Source organism: Miniopterus schreibersii (assembly GCF_964146895.1).
Source record: "Miniopterus schreibersii genome assembly, chromosome: 8".
Lineage (NCBI taxonomy): Eukaryota > Metazoa > Chordata > Mammalia > Chiroptera > Miniopteridae > Miniopterus > Miniopterus schreibersii.
The window spans coordinates 77966815-77982029 of record NC_138109.1 but is presented as its reverse complement, the minus strand read 5'-3'; the positions used below and the strand labels follow the sequence as shown (position 1 = coordinate 77982029).

General features: G+C 34.7%; 1 protein-coding gene across 2 annotated transcripts in view; it reads right to left on the bottom strand.

Moving 5' to 3' along the window:
* Positions 1–342: 342 nt before the first annotated feature.
* The window catches only part of LOC308561150 (E3 SUMO-protein ligase RanBP2), a 65173-nt gene continuing 50300 nt past the window's right edge, over positions 343–15215 (bottom strand). For both annotated transcript variants that reach the window (XM_081145733.1, XM_081145734.1), the window contains 8 exons: positions 14765–14857; positions 14289–14467; positions 9185–9389; positions 6760–6861; positions 3550–3695; positions 2388–2661; positions 1951–2285; positions 343–1553 (listed from right to left, as the gene is read on the bottom strand). In XM_081145733.1, the coding sequence (XP_081001859.1) occupies positions 1248–1553; positions 1951–2285; positions 2388–2661; positions 3550–3695; positions 6760–6861; positions 9185–9389; positions 14289–14467; positions 14765–14857 (1640 nt within the window). In that variant the 3' untranslated portion in view covers positions 343–1247. The remainder of the gene's footprint in view (positions 1554–1950; positions 2286–2387; positions 2662–3549; positions 3696–6759; positions 6862–9184; positions 9390–14288; positions 14468–14764; positions 14858–15215) is intronic.

Here is a 15215-nt window from a genome sequence, read left to right as displayed (position 1 = left end):
ACAAGAGAATAAACTCCACTGTCTTTTAATAAATGCGGAGATTTCACTGGGAAGAACATGGGAAGGCAGAAGGCAGCCACTGTTAGTGACTGGAATATACAAAATCTTCTGCTCTAACTAGCTTCTTTGTAGCTCTTATATTGAATAGGCTGATAACAACCCCCTTTTTAGCAGTCTAACTTTTGACACTAGCCATTTTCCAAATAAATTTTCAGTGTGTATCAAACTTGAAAAAAGTCACTTCCTTGGGAGCTCTGGATATTATGTGGCATTTCGAGGTTACAGACCTTTAATTGTCTTCCTTTGGTTCTAGAATGAACAGACAATTATATGCACAAGTAATAAATTTTTTAAATGTCATGGCTGTTAACAATCGTCACTTTATTTTTGCTATAAAATTCACCAGAAAAAGGTACTGCAACAATCTAGTATAAAGCAAATCTTTAACCAAAGAACATGGTATAGATCTTTGTAAAATATTCACACTTTATCACAATAACTGCAAGGAAAAATTCAAGTTCAGTTAGAACCAAGCTGCAGTTTGAGGTAGTAGAAACATATGACAGAAAAGTTTAAAAAAAAACAAAACCCTAAGGACATACTCAACATGTTTAAAATGTGAAAATTAATTTCATACCTTTGAAAGGGCACAGAAGGCTACATATTTTAAGAAAAGAAGGTACTCTACTTAGAAGTTCACTAACTATCCAGGAGGTGCAAGGATTATAGAAGAGCACTTTAAGTCTCTAACCTCTGGGCTCTGCCCATTCGTAAGTGAATCTATGCATAAATGAGCACACCGATAGTTAAAATTACCAAATATATTTTCAAATCTAAAATAAAAATTATCCAGGTTTTGGTCCCTTTATTAAAACAGTAAATATATCCATGCAGGAAATCCAGTATCTTAAAAGAAATTAAAATTAAATTGCTTATATAATATGCCTTCAATAATGAGGTCTATTGCTTTTAACAAGATTAGTATTATTTCATTTTAATACAGATATGTCAGGAGTACATAAACACAAGTACACCTGAAATAAACCAGTGTTTAAACTTTTATTTCACACCATGCAAGGTCAATTATAACACATTAAAAAGTGACAACAGCTATAAGCTGCAATTTTACATTTATACATTGGAAACGTCCACTTTCAAAAGCTGAACATAATTACCATATTGTCATAACAGCTAAGCTTCAATTCAACTGTTTATACAGGTAAAATTTACTATGAAAAACAATGATTTTATATCTGTCCACATTCTGTGATACTAATTCTTCGACTAACAGACCCTTTAGGAGAGCCAAATGACTCAATCTTTTTCACAGTATCCATGCCATCCTTAACAAACCCAAATACTACATGCTTAAAGTCCAAATGCTCTGCCTTTTTCAGTGTTATGAAAAATTGAGAATTATTGGTATCCGGGCCTCGATTAGCCATCGATAGTAAGCCAGGACCAGTATGTTTCACATCAAAATTTTCATCTTCAAATTTTTCTCCATAAATGGACTGTCCTCCTGTTCCATCATGTTTGGTGATATCTCCACCCTGAAAAAAAATTTTGATTAATAAGAATCCTGGATAAAATATTAAAATACACATAGAATTAACTAATCACTACAGGATAAGTCCTAAACACCCAGCTTGCTTGAAAATGTGGTTTGGAAACTAATACCCATTTTTGAAAGACAACAAAAATGATAAGAAGTCTTTTTTCCACTCTCAATTTAATAGCAGGTCTAAAGGTATTAAACATTTCCACCATTTTAGGTTGAAAGCTTTTGTGGGTAGTGATATATTGGGGTGGTACCACCTACTAATGTGTGGAAAAGCTAAAGAAATCTTAAGAAAATTATAGCTGAGGAGAAACTCAAATTTCCCAATTAGTGTCCAATTAGTGTTGTGCACTTTCCTAGACTTCAGTTGCAATACAGTCAATACTTACTTGGCAAACGAAATCTGGAATTATTCTGTGAAAAACGGAGTTCTTGAAACCAAAACCCTTCTCTCCAGTGCATAGTGCTCTGAAGTTCTCAGCAGTTTGAGGAACAATGTTTGAGAATAATTCCATGGTTATACGTCCCAGAGGTTCACCATCTGCACAAACATCAAAAAACACCACTGGGTTTGTCTCCTTTGATAATTCTGCTGTCGGTGATACCTGTCCCTTTTGGAGTTTCAATAAATTCTGTTGACATTCTTCAAATTTTTTCTTAAAACAATCAGCCATTTCTTTAGTTTTAAATCTCACTGCAAGCTGTTCCACTTTGGCTTCTCCATCTATTAAACAACAAAAGAACAATTACCTCAGTATCAAAATGTTAGAATATTGTTACGGATTTTAGCAAAGTCCAAAAAATGGAAAGTAACATTTAAATGTACCGGCATAATCGGAGGCAGTCCAAACTAAAGCATTGTTCGAAACATTTAAGGGTTTTAATTCCATTGTTTTGGTAATAACATGGTTTGCACACACTTTAAAGACTTGGTCTCTTCTCATTAGGATCCGATAGTAATTCTTCAGTGTATGCCAAAGAATTTTAATATCTCCAACACCACGTTCCTTCCACTGACTGACATCTCGATCCCATCTATAAAGTTTGGCTCTCTCTTTAAATAAAATTTCCTCATCTTCTTCTCCAGATTTTACTTCTACCTGTGATAGATAAAAAGATGATGCTCATAACATATTCCATAACAAATTCCAAAAATACAAATTCCTTAAAGTACAGTGGTACCTCCATTTTCTAATGTAATCCGTTCCGGAAGACCATTCAAATTCTGAAACGTTCGAAAACTAAGGGATCAACAGCTTCTTGCCCTCAGCAGAAGCCATGAGGCATGTTCGACAACCGAAGCATTTTCTTTCCAGTTTATGGCGTTCATAAACCAAAATGTTTTGCTAATGGAGACATTCAAAAACCGAGGCACCACTGTATTGTCTTTGTAATGATATTAACAAAATTTGAACTGTACTATCAAAACAAATGGTAATATCCTAGGGCTAGAAATACACCTGATTTGGATGAGGCAGTAAAGACCTGATTTGTTATTAAATATTTTTCTCTTATGCAGATTCTTCCTCCTTTTGAAAATTAAATACATTCTTTTGTAAGACAGAAGAGGTTTCAAAAAGTTCAAGAGAAATATTAACTACTACTTGAGGTTGAAAACTGACAAAGTAACTTGTCTAAAACATTCTTGTCCAGAAAATGTAGTTTATTTTTACTGACAGGACTTTAGCAAGTATGAGATTAGATATTTCTGCCCCAGAATAACATTATGAAAACAAACATATTTCAACGTAGGAAAACGTAAGCTCTTCCCAATAATTTCATAGATAATATACCAAACAACATTTACATATAAATTTTGAAAAAGGCAATTTATACTTAAAGGCTGAACTTCTGAGAAACAAAGAACTTCCATTTGGAAATGTAAATATTCTGAAAGAAATGTAAACAAAGCTGGCCCTACAAATCAAGTTTGAGATCTGAAATGGGAGGTAAGGTTATTAACTAGATTTTCAACCTTTAATATTTACCTCTGGCAATGACACTATTGGTTCAAAATGGATATCTTCATTATAAACTACTTCTTCATCACTACCATCGTCTTCTTCACCAACTTTACTTGTTGACTGTGTTCCAAACACTGTTGCTCCCGTGTTTGCCCACTGGAAATTTTTATCTGATGAATAAATCAGGATTTTTAAACAGTGGTATCTATTTTTATTTTATTTTATTTTATTTTTAATATATCTTTTATTGATTTCAGACAGAGGAAGGGAGAAGGAGAGAGTTGAAACGTCAATGATGAGAGGGTCTTCACTGATCGGCTGCGAGCCCGCAACCCAGGCATGTGCCCTGACCAGGAATCAAACCACGATCTCCTGGATCCTAGGTCAATGCTCAACCGCTGAGCCACGCCCGGCCGGGCTTATAAACTTTTAATCCTCCAGTTAGATTATAGATTACTTCATCAATGCATCAAATTTCCAACAATGTGCCACGTACTTTTAGTTTAAAAATGTTTAAAATTATATTATTCTGTCAAGTTCACAGTACATTTATTACTGTTTATACATGGAGATATAAATGACCCTTCAATAAACTTCCATAGTCCTAAATCAGAAAAGAACTTGCAGTAATGAAGCAGGTTCTTAAAAGTACATACCTTAGAATTCTCAAAACTCAGCTCAGCTCCAAAGGTAGTTCATTTCATAAAACATTTTATCCCATGAGAAAAATAGCTTTGAACTTAAAAATGTCCTCAAAGAGGCCAAATGTGCTACTTCAAAATTAGCCAAAGCAGTCTAAACATATATTTATTTACATCAAATTCCTCCTGAAGTAACTAATGTTGGAGCTTAGATTTCTTCACCAGGTCTTGGGAGAATCTCACTGACTCCAACTATCCTCAATGGGATACTATAGATTGTCAAGGGTGAAAAGGCTTCCCATCCCCATACAGAAGAACAAAGACTGTTATTCTCTCTCCTTCAGACCTTGCAGAAGGTGAAAACTAAAAGTTCCTTCATCATTATCTCAACTGAGATGGCCCAGCTTGCTAATACATTCCCCACTACCTCAGAGGAAAGAAACCTCTCTTAATTTTTCAACACTTGCAGATGAATCACTGACTTAGAGAACCCTACATCTGGTGCTAAAAACTCATAAAGCAGCAAAAATATAACAGATCACTTAAAAAGTTGGCACAGTAACCTGGCCAGGGGTTAGAGAGTCAGCCTATAGACCACAGGGTCACGGGCTCAATTCCCAGTCAAGACATGTACCGATGTTGCAGGTCCCATCCTGGCCCCAGTAGGGGTGAGAGTAGGAGGCAACCAATTGATGTGCCTCTCTCTTACATCGATGTTTCTCTCCTCACCTCTCTCTTCCCCCCACCTCCTTCCTCCTTCCCTTCCACTCTCTCTAAAAAAAAAAAAAAATTAATGAAAAAAATATCCTTGGGTGAGGATTTAAAAAGAAAAAAAGTTGGCACAGTGAAGAACAAAATAACTAACTAAAAGAGTAACTCCTCCTAAGCCAGATTTAATAAGGAGGGGGGGAAAAAACCTTTAAAAAGAGACAAAAATCCTTAAGATAACACTGCCAAAAAATGCTGAAAATAAGAAAAACACAACCTCAAGTTGTATGGGGGCTTCCTGATAACAGTAACCATGGACCTAGATCATATTCAGGCTTGGGCTCAATAATAACTAATCTAGGAGCTCCCAAGCAGAGAAACTAAAATTATCCCAAATACCCTTAGAGGGTATGGCAGAAATTTTCAAAATTCCTCAAAAGCAATGGTTCTTAACACTGGATATCTATTAGAATCACAGCAAGAACTTTTTAAAAATACCAACCAATGCCTGAGGTACCATTCCCAAGGAGACAATATAGCTATTAGGTAGTTTTTGGTTTGGGTTTTTTTTAAAGCTCCCGGGAAATTCTAACAGGAAGTCAAGAGTTGAAAACCACTATTCCTCTTGGGACCAGGAAGAAGAACCCATATAGTAAAAGTATTAAAAAAAAAAGCATGTCAATAATATCAATTCCATGGTAACAGTCTAGGTAGTAGTACCTAGGAATCTTCTACTATGTGTCCGAGTTTAATGAAAACACTACAAAATCTGAAGGAAATATGATAAACGGCAAAGGCAGGCCAAAGTAACTAAACAGATGTTTCTCATTACTCTCTTAATTTCCATCTGAAATAGTACACAACAGACCTGTGCAAACAGGACTTTCAGAAGAAAATGAATAGGAAAAAAGGAACAAAATTCAACAAAATAAATCAAAGAAATGAACGACAAAAAATGAACCAAAACAGAAAAAGTAATCACCGTAGAAATATGTGAGAGAACAAAAAAAAACAAAAAACAAAACAACAAAAGGTTTAAGATCAAAAAGGTTCACACAATACCAAGAACAATTTTAAAAAAGACACCCAGCCCATGTTGCTCAGTGGTTGAGCATCGACCTATGCTATAAACCAGGCCATGGTTCAACTCCCAGAACATGGTATCGGGCTTGATTCCCAGTAGGGGATGTGTCGGAGGCAGCTGATCAATGACCCTCACTCATCACTGATGTTTGTATCTCCCTCTCCCTTCCTCTGAGATTAATAAAAACATATTTTAAAAGACAGACACCCACATTCTAGTGAAATGTATAACCTCTTTTTAAAAAATTAAGTCCTACAAGCTCTTAAAGAAAGAGGGAAAACCATGCAACAGACTGACGAATATCAGAGAGAAGGTGGGGTAGGGGAGAGATTAATCAAAGAACTTATATGCAAAAATACATAACCCATGGACACAGACATTGGTATGGGGAAGGCCTGGGGGTGGGGTGGTTGTGGGGTAGAAGGGTTAATGGATCAAAGGGGAAAGTATATGCAATACTTTCAATAATAAAGATAAATTTGAAAAAAAGTACAACTAAAAGAACAATGTACCAAAATCAAAGTTATTGCAGCCGGAAAGATGGTGCTGCATTTTGGGAGGGAGAGGACTCTCAGTATCATTTGTATAGAATTAAGAGAAAATTTTTATCGTTATAGTAATAAGTGCAAAAGTAACAGTAAAATATAGAAGCCCTACCTTATATTAAAAACACTAAATGAACTAGAGGGTGGGGAAGGGGAAGAAATGTCTAAATTAGTTACAACACTGCAAAGGACTAGTTCTTTCAGTTGTGCTTCAATTCTGCAATATGATCATTAAAATCCCTCCGCATGATCTTACCTTTGGAACCAAAAGCAAAATCCCCAGAATTACTGGAAGCCAAGTCTGCAAATGACAGCCCTGTGCTGCTTCCAAATCCAAATGAAATAGTTTTGCTTTCCACTGGTAAAAGGAAAAGAGAATTTAATATTTCATTTAATATACACTAAATATCAAAGTTTTATCCAGGACCCAAAGGAGGAGAACCTTCTTTACTATTCATGAGCTTGGGTGGTTGGGTGTGGAGCATTTATCTTCTGATTATTTCTCTGAAAAAAATTTATAAACCTCAGCCAATTCTGAGTTTCTTCAGTATTTGTAAATTTACAGGTATTATTCTCAATGAACACTATACCGAAAGCATGCCAAACATAATTTATTTTAAAATGAGATGTAGATCTACACTAAGCCAGATGTAGAGGTACACAGTTTCTGCTTTATACTGTCTTCTATAATCTAAAACATTCATTCAAAGGCAGGATTTTAGGAAATATCTCATAAAGACTTTATGTGTTCTCAATTATAAATAAGCTCAAAAACTGATTTTTTAAAATATTTGGTCATCAGGAGTTTTAGGGTCTTGTCTTAATTCTGCCAAAGTGCAGCTGCAGTATCTCTTAAAGTCCTATGCTCACTTCCCACATCTGAAAATGTGACATTAGGTCTAAAGTTACCATCCTCTTCTAGCATATTAAAACTCTCAAGTGCCTACACATGTAATATTTGTGACTTATTGAGGACTAGTTCTGAAAAAATTAAGTAACAGAGACAATGTACACATATAAAGCAATAGAATTTTAAAAGACTCGCCTGTCCTGATAGCAATTAGAATAAAAAAAGAGGAAACCATATTAAATATTAATTACTATAAACGAATACTTAATTTAATGGAACAGGTAGAGATTAAATAAAAAGAAGACATTAAGTACAGTTTACTCCTGAACAATTCCTGGAATTACAGGCACCAACCCCCCAACAGTAGAAAATTCATGTATAACATTTGACTCCCCAAAAACTTATATACTGTATTTTTACAATAAAGTAAGCTAAAGAAAATGTTAAGAAAATTAGGAACGGAAAATACATTTCCAGTATTTATTGAAAAGAACCCACATGTAAGTGGACCCATGCAGTTCAAAAGCATGTTGTTCACGTGTCAACTGTAGTAGCACAAATATTTAACACCCCTACTATAATATTTTTACAACTAATTTATATATACTTCAAAGAATTTTAATATACTTGAGTGGCAATATACTTCAAACAATATAGCAGTCCCCCCTTATCTATAGCTTTGCTTTCCATATTTTCAGTTACCCATGGTATACTATGGTCCAAAATATTAAATGGAAAATTTCAGAAATAAACAATTCATAAATTTTGAATTGTGTGCTGTTCCAAGTAGTGTGGTATCTCACACCATCCCTCTCCATCACACAGGACATGAATCATCCCTTTGTCCAGGATATCCAGGCTACATGGGCTGCCCGTCATTAGTCACTTAGTAGCTATCTTGGTTATCAGAGATAGGGAAAGAGAGATCACATTCACATAACTTTTATTACAGTATATTGCTATAATTGTCCTATTTTATTACTGTTGCCTAATTTATAAAGTAAACTTTATTATAGGTCTCTATAGTCAGTCCCCTGTATCTGCAGGTTCTGCATCATCGTTGAATTCAACCAGTTGCAGGTCAAAAATATTCACCAACAAAACATTACATTGTTGCTATACTACGTACTTAGGCCTACTATAATTCCCTCTGTATTGAACATGTAGGCTTTTTTTCTTACCATTAGCCCCTAAACAATACAGTAACAACTATTTATACACAATTTACATTGTATTAGGTATTATGAGTAATCTAGAGAGGATTTAAAGTATACAAGAAGATGTGCTTAGTTTGTATGGAAATACTACATTTTATACAAGGGAATTGGGCACCCAAAGATTTTGCTATCTGTGCGGGGGAGAGAGGGAATCCTGGAACCATTTTCCCAGATATCAAGGGATGACAGTACATATAGGAAAAAAACAAAGTATATGGGGTTGAGTACTATATGCAGTTTCAGGCATCCACTGGGAGTCTTGAAACATATCCCCTGTAAGGGGGAACTACAAATAAAAATACTATCACAAAGAAAATTTCCATGTAAGCAAACTATTGTCATTTATTCTCAGGTAGATAGGTCAGAGTCACAATGTTTGTATTCCCTAATATCAACAGCTCTAACAATAAAAATACTTGTTTATTTTCTGTTGGCAAGGCAGTATTTTCTTATTATTATGACAAATATCTTATGCCCCTTTATATATTTCAAAATTTGTTTTAAGAAAGGGGGTTCCTAGGACCTACATTTAAAAGTCTTTATTTTTAAACATACAGGTGTACCTTATGTAATGTATGCCTCGAAGTTTTTTGTAAACATATATCAAATTTTACCTTGGCTTGTCGAATCTGCATCATTTTCCTTTCTAGTAGACAAATCTACAGGTTTTTCCACAGCTCCAGAAAAAATAGATGGTGAAGTAATAGATTTGGTTACAAAATCAGGTTCTTCAGATTTACATAAAAATGGTACAGGCACTTTAGTCCCACCTGTACACACACTGTCAGCTGTTCTAGTTATTTCCTCATTCTGGGATTTCTGCAAAGAAGCAGCAACAAGAAACTGCCATTAAATACTGACTGAAAAAAAGGATCATATTCCCTATTTTAAAAGAAATTGAGGGCTTGGAGTTCTAGACAAAATGGAGTAGCACACTTCCCTTTCTCTCTCCCATTCCACACTCTATTCTCTCTCCCACACCTACATGCAAACTGAACTTAAACAGATAAAGCAATTAGAAGAAGCCTGTAGAAAGGCAAATGAAAGCAGGATGATTAAGAATCTAAACCTTGACGGATAATGTGGTGCTGAGAACCTCATGTGGGGCTCCCCACACCCAATATCCCGGCAGGGTGCTAGTGCAGTCCATAAAACTGGAGCTGTCGCCCTGGCCAAGTGGCTCAGTTGATTGGAGCATCGTCCCATATATCAAAAGGTTGCAAGCTTGATTCCCAGTCAGGGCACATACCTAGGTGTGGGTTCAATCCCCTGTCAGGGCCTGTACAGGAGGCAACCAATCAGTGTTTCTGTCTCCCTTCCTCTCTCTCTAAAATCAATAAAACATATCCTTGGGTAAGGATTAAAAAACAAATAAACAAAAAACTGGAGCTGTCAATAGCATAGATGGAAAAAGTCCCAAAAAAAGCCAGCTCTCTGGCCAGGGAGTGAGGGATGTCATGAAATGATCCATTTGTTGAATAAGACTTTAAAGAAGCTATTATAACAAAGCTCCAAGAGGTAAAGACAAATACTCTTAAAACAAATTGAAAAACAGAAGTTCTCAGCAAAGAAATAGAAGGTATAAAAAAAGAATCAAATGGGAATTTTATAATAGAAAATAAAGTAACAGCAGTTTAACAATCAATAGCACAATATATAGGGGTGAACAAAAGTATGTTTTGAGTTCTTTGTATGGAAAAAGACATGCAGGTTGTGATTATTACGATAGCTTTATTAACTCAAAAGAATGTCACAATGGCACAGTACAATCTCTTAAGTACTCAAATTGGTGGCCTTCATTATTTACACATTCTTCTAAGTCTTTGAAAATCAGTTAAACCTAAATTTTAGTAACCCGCTTGGGTCTGCCCCACTGCTTCCTGAGGTGGTTGAATTCAAACCTACTTTTGCCTACCCCTGTATATTCCCCTTAAGCTCACATGGAACATTTACCATGAAAAACCAGATTCTGGACCATAAAACGCAACTCAACAAATTCAAAAGAACAAAAATCATACAAAGTATTCTCTCAATTCACAATGGAATTAAACTAGAAACAGAAATATAGCCAGAAAAATCCCAACATATTTGGAGATTAAACAGCAAACTTTTAAATAATACATGTGTCAAAAAGTCTCAGGACAAACTTAAAATATTCTTCACTAAATAAAAATTAAACTTATCAAAATTTGTGGAATGCAGCAAGAGCAAGGAAGGGGGAACTTTATAGTACTGAATGCATATATAAAAATTTTAAATTTAATAAACTTCCACTATAAGAAACTATAGAAAGAGCAAACCTAAAGCAAGACGACAAAATAATTAAAAGTAGAGTACAAATCAATACAACAGGAAATTAGAAGAGAAAAACACCAACAAAATCAAAAGCTGATACTTTGAAAAGGTCAATAAAATTCATAAACTTCGAACCGGGCTAAATAAACACAAGAAAGAAGACACAAATTATATCAGAAATGAAAAAGAACCACAACTACTGGTCCATGGACATTAGAAGAGTGATAAATGTTAATGAACTGCATAACTTCTACAACAGATTAAATGGACCAATTCCTTGAAAAAGAAAGACAATAAAAGAAATTAGAAATCAACAACACAATGATATCTGGAAAAATCACCAAATGTTTGGAAGCAACACAGCACTTAATGTACTTCTCATCTCAAAAAGAAATGTCTCAAAGGGAAGTACTTTGAACTGAGTGAAAATGAAAATACCACACATTAAAACTTGTGGGATAAAGCTCAAAAGTTCTTAAGAAACTTACAGCATTAAATATTTATAATAAAAATGAAGAATGGTCTTAAATCAATAAGCTTCCAAATTTTAAAAAGCTACAGAAAAGCAAAATAAACTGAAAATAACCTTCAATGGATTAATGAATAAACTGTGGTACATCCACACAATGGAATACTACGTAGTTACAAAAAGAAATAATGTATTACTACACACAATAACTTGGACAAATCTCAAGGGCATTATGCCGAGCAAAAAAAGCTGGTATCAAAGGTTACATAATGTATGATTCCATTTATCTGTTAATCTAGAAAAGGTAAAAATACAGAAACAGATTGGGAGTTGCCAGAGATCATGGGTGGGGGAGGATTTGCTCTATATCCTGTCTGTGGTAGAGATTACAAGAATTCAAGCATGTATAAGAACCCATAGAAAACACACACACTACAAAAGTGAATTTTACTTATGTATATAAAAAGATTAATGCAAATGAAAAAGGTCATTATTTCTTAGTATACTGAAATACAAGGAAAAGATAATTCATTCTATGTTTGTGTCAAATGGTTTAGCATCATAGCAGTTATTATTTATAATAGTCAAAAAGTGGAAACGAACGAGTTGGCCACCAATAGATGAACAGATAACTAAAATGTGGTATTTTCCATTTAATGGGATATTTTTCAGCCAAAGAAATACATATATATGTTGCAGTGTGGATACCCCTAGAAACAAGTGAGTGAAAGAAGCCATACACAAATGACTGTGTATTGTGATCTATTTATATGAAATGTTCAGCACAGGCAAATCTACAGTGAAAGAAAGTACAACCATGGTTAGCTGGAGCTACAGAACTTGAGTGGACATAAGGAAGGGTAGAGACTACCAGAGGTTACAAGATTTCCTTTTGTGATAAAAATGTTCTAAAACTGATTGTGGTGATGGTTACACAACCATGTGAATATACTAAGAACCACTGAACTGCACACTTTAAAATGGTATTTGAATTGTATCACAATAAATATAGGCTAGATCACTTGGGGGAGGAGTGTTTTTTAATTCAGCTCCTAACACAACCTCCCCTTAAGAGTCTTTGAATGAAAAACTCCTTGCAGACAAATCAAATTACTTCTGTTTTGTTCAATACTGTATCCCCACTCCTCAGCAGTGCTAGCTCATAGTAAACATTTATAATACCCTACACAGGCATTTTATGCAAAGGATGCATTTCTGAAGACCTTTCATAATCCAGTATGAATTAGACTGAGTGTAAAGTAGGAATAATGTATTCTAAAAGTGTGGAAATCTACACCCATTATAGCATATTTTAACTTGTAGTTTTTAGTTCTGTTTCATCCGTGTATCAAAAGGTGCTCTCCTACAAAATTAGTTTACTATAGCATTTTTCCAACCTTTATAGTAATTTATCACATTTAACCTCTATACCAAAGGTATTTTTGGAGAGCCCCTAATACTATTTAGTGAACATTATGATGTTACAGAATATAAGATTTTAAGTTATAAAAATGTTTTGAAATAATACAATCACCTCAAATAAAATATTTCAAGACCTATAAACAGCATGGTTCACAAAATACTGACAAAATATACCAAGCCCTTGTGTACTAGCTTTGGCACCACAAGGTGGGAAAAGAATAAATAATGTACAATTCAGTCTGCACATCAGCATTAAAATTATTTTTCAGTTTTATTTTGAAGTTTTGCACATAACTTTGCACATTTAAATTGCATTGTTTTGCCTTGGCTGCTGTGTATCAGTTGGTTGGAGCGTCCTCTCATACACCAAAAGGTGGCGGGTTTGATTCCCAGTTGGGGTGTATATGGGAGGCAGCCGATGGATCCATGTTTCCAACACCACCCCCCAAAGTCAATAAAAAATAAAAATAAATAGCATTGTTTCAATTTGCAAATTTCAAATTTGTATTAATACTGTATTTGCTGAATGAATAACTACACAATAAAGCCTCTATCAGCCAGCAATTAGAGAAGATAAATTACATATTACATACTTCCAGGGAGTTCAGGGAAGCTGTCGATGATTTAAAAACGGTTTAGATTTAGCAGAGAGAGGCCACTGATGCAAAAACTTCCAAAAGAACTTCTACAAATAAATCTATTTGGTTATAGTGATGTAATTATATTAGCTGATGGCCATTGCACTGACGAATAAATTGAAACCTACTGAATAGCTGGCACATCCTAGGTGGACAGCTAGAAAAAGTGGCCAGATAGACTACTCAGTCACAGACTATGAAGGGCAGTACATTTCTTAGAGACACAGACCATGTATTGGACCACATCTCTCTCTAGCTACAAATCCTGTAATTAAACCATTGCATTCATAACTAACTCCAGGACTTTTATTTCATTTCAACCACACTTCCATGATAAAATAGTACTACCTGAAGGGACAAGGAACAATTCTGAATACATGTCAATATTAGATTGTAAAAAACTACTAGTCAGGTACCTTGTCTTCCAATTTCTCTGAAATACAAATAAAAACACCAAAGTGTTCATAGCTATTAACATCATCACTATATTTAAGCTAAGAAAAGTACTCAAATCATAAAATTGACAAAGGTACAAAATAAGCCAAGGGAACTAGTTTTCAAATGCTGTTATTTCTTATGCACTCTGCCCACCCTAGAATAAACTAACTTGCATGAAAAATGAACCACTTAATACTGTTCTTAGTATTGTGGTAGGCGTTCTTAGAAATATCTGAATAGTCTGCTACCCCCATTCCCTAAAACCCAACATACACAGAGGAGTGAACCTTTATAGTAGTCTATGAAAATTCCTCCTCCTCTGGACATAGCTGACTAGAGATGCCTAATCCATTAGCTAGCCAAAAAGCACATTATTACCATTTGGTAAGAACATTCTAGTTTATTGCATCAACAAAGCCATGTGAACAAGAAGGAAAACAACGAAGGTGTTCTTACTTGAGCTTCCTGAACTTTTTGAAGCTCCGATTGAAAGTCTTCCCCACTTCCATTGTCCTCATCAGTATCACTGCTGACTCCACAAAAAAATGTAGGTGGAAGTTTTAATGTATCCGCTTTTGCCTTCTCTTCAACTGTTGGTTTCTTTTCCCAAACAATAATACATTCTTTCTCATTTTCTAAAAATCCCATACGACACAAGCAAAAGAAAGTTAAAATAAGAGTAGATGAAGTGCAACTATTATACAACAATGGGTCTCAATGATTACGGACCTGATAACAAGACCTCAGTGCTAAGGGAGCACAAGAACTACCAGAAGAGTATTTTTCACTTCATACTGGTTTAAAATATTTTAAATCATCATAGGCATATTACATAAATAAAATTGGTAATTACAAAAATAATCAGATTGGGAGGTTCCTTTCAGATAAAAGATTTTTAAAAAAACATAATTAGTAATTTTAACTTTACATACCTGTTAGATTTTTTTCTAATGGTTTATGTTTTTCTGACTCATCCAGATACAGTTTTCCATTAAGTTTCTTGACAGCTGTTTCAAAATCTTCATCTTAAAGTACAATTGATTTTATTAAATAAAAGAATTTCTAGTAAGTGTCAGAAGTTTTCCTAGCCAGAAATCTAGAAATGATCTCCAACTTCACACTTTTCCTTACTCCCCCCATCCAAATAGCAACCAATTTTGCCAATTCTGTATCCCTACTGCCTCTTCTACTGTTAGAACTTTCATTGAGATGCTCCTCTTGTTTGAGCTGCTCTATTATCACTTTAGCTCATTTTCCTATCTCCATGTCCTACATCCCAATCTTTTATACCACTATCCAATTGGTTCTACTGAAACTTTTCTGTAGCTCCCCAAAACTGTGATATGGCATGCAAAGTTTTCCATAATCAAACTCTTGTCTGCC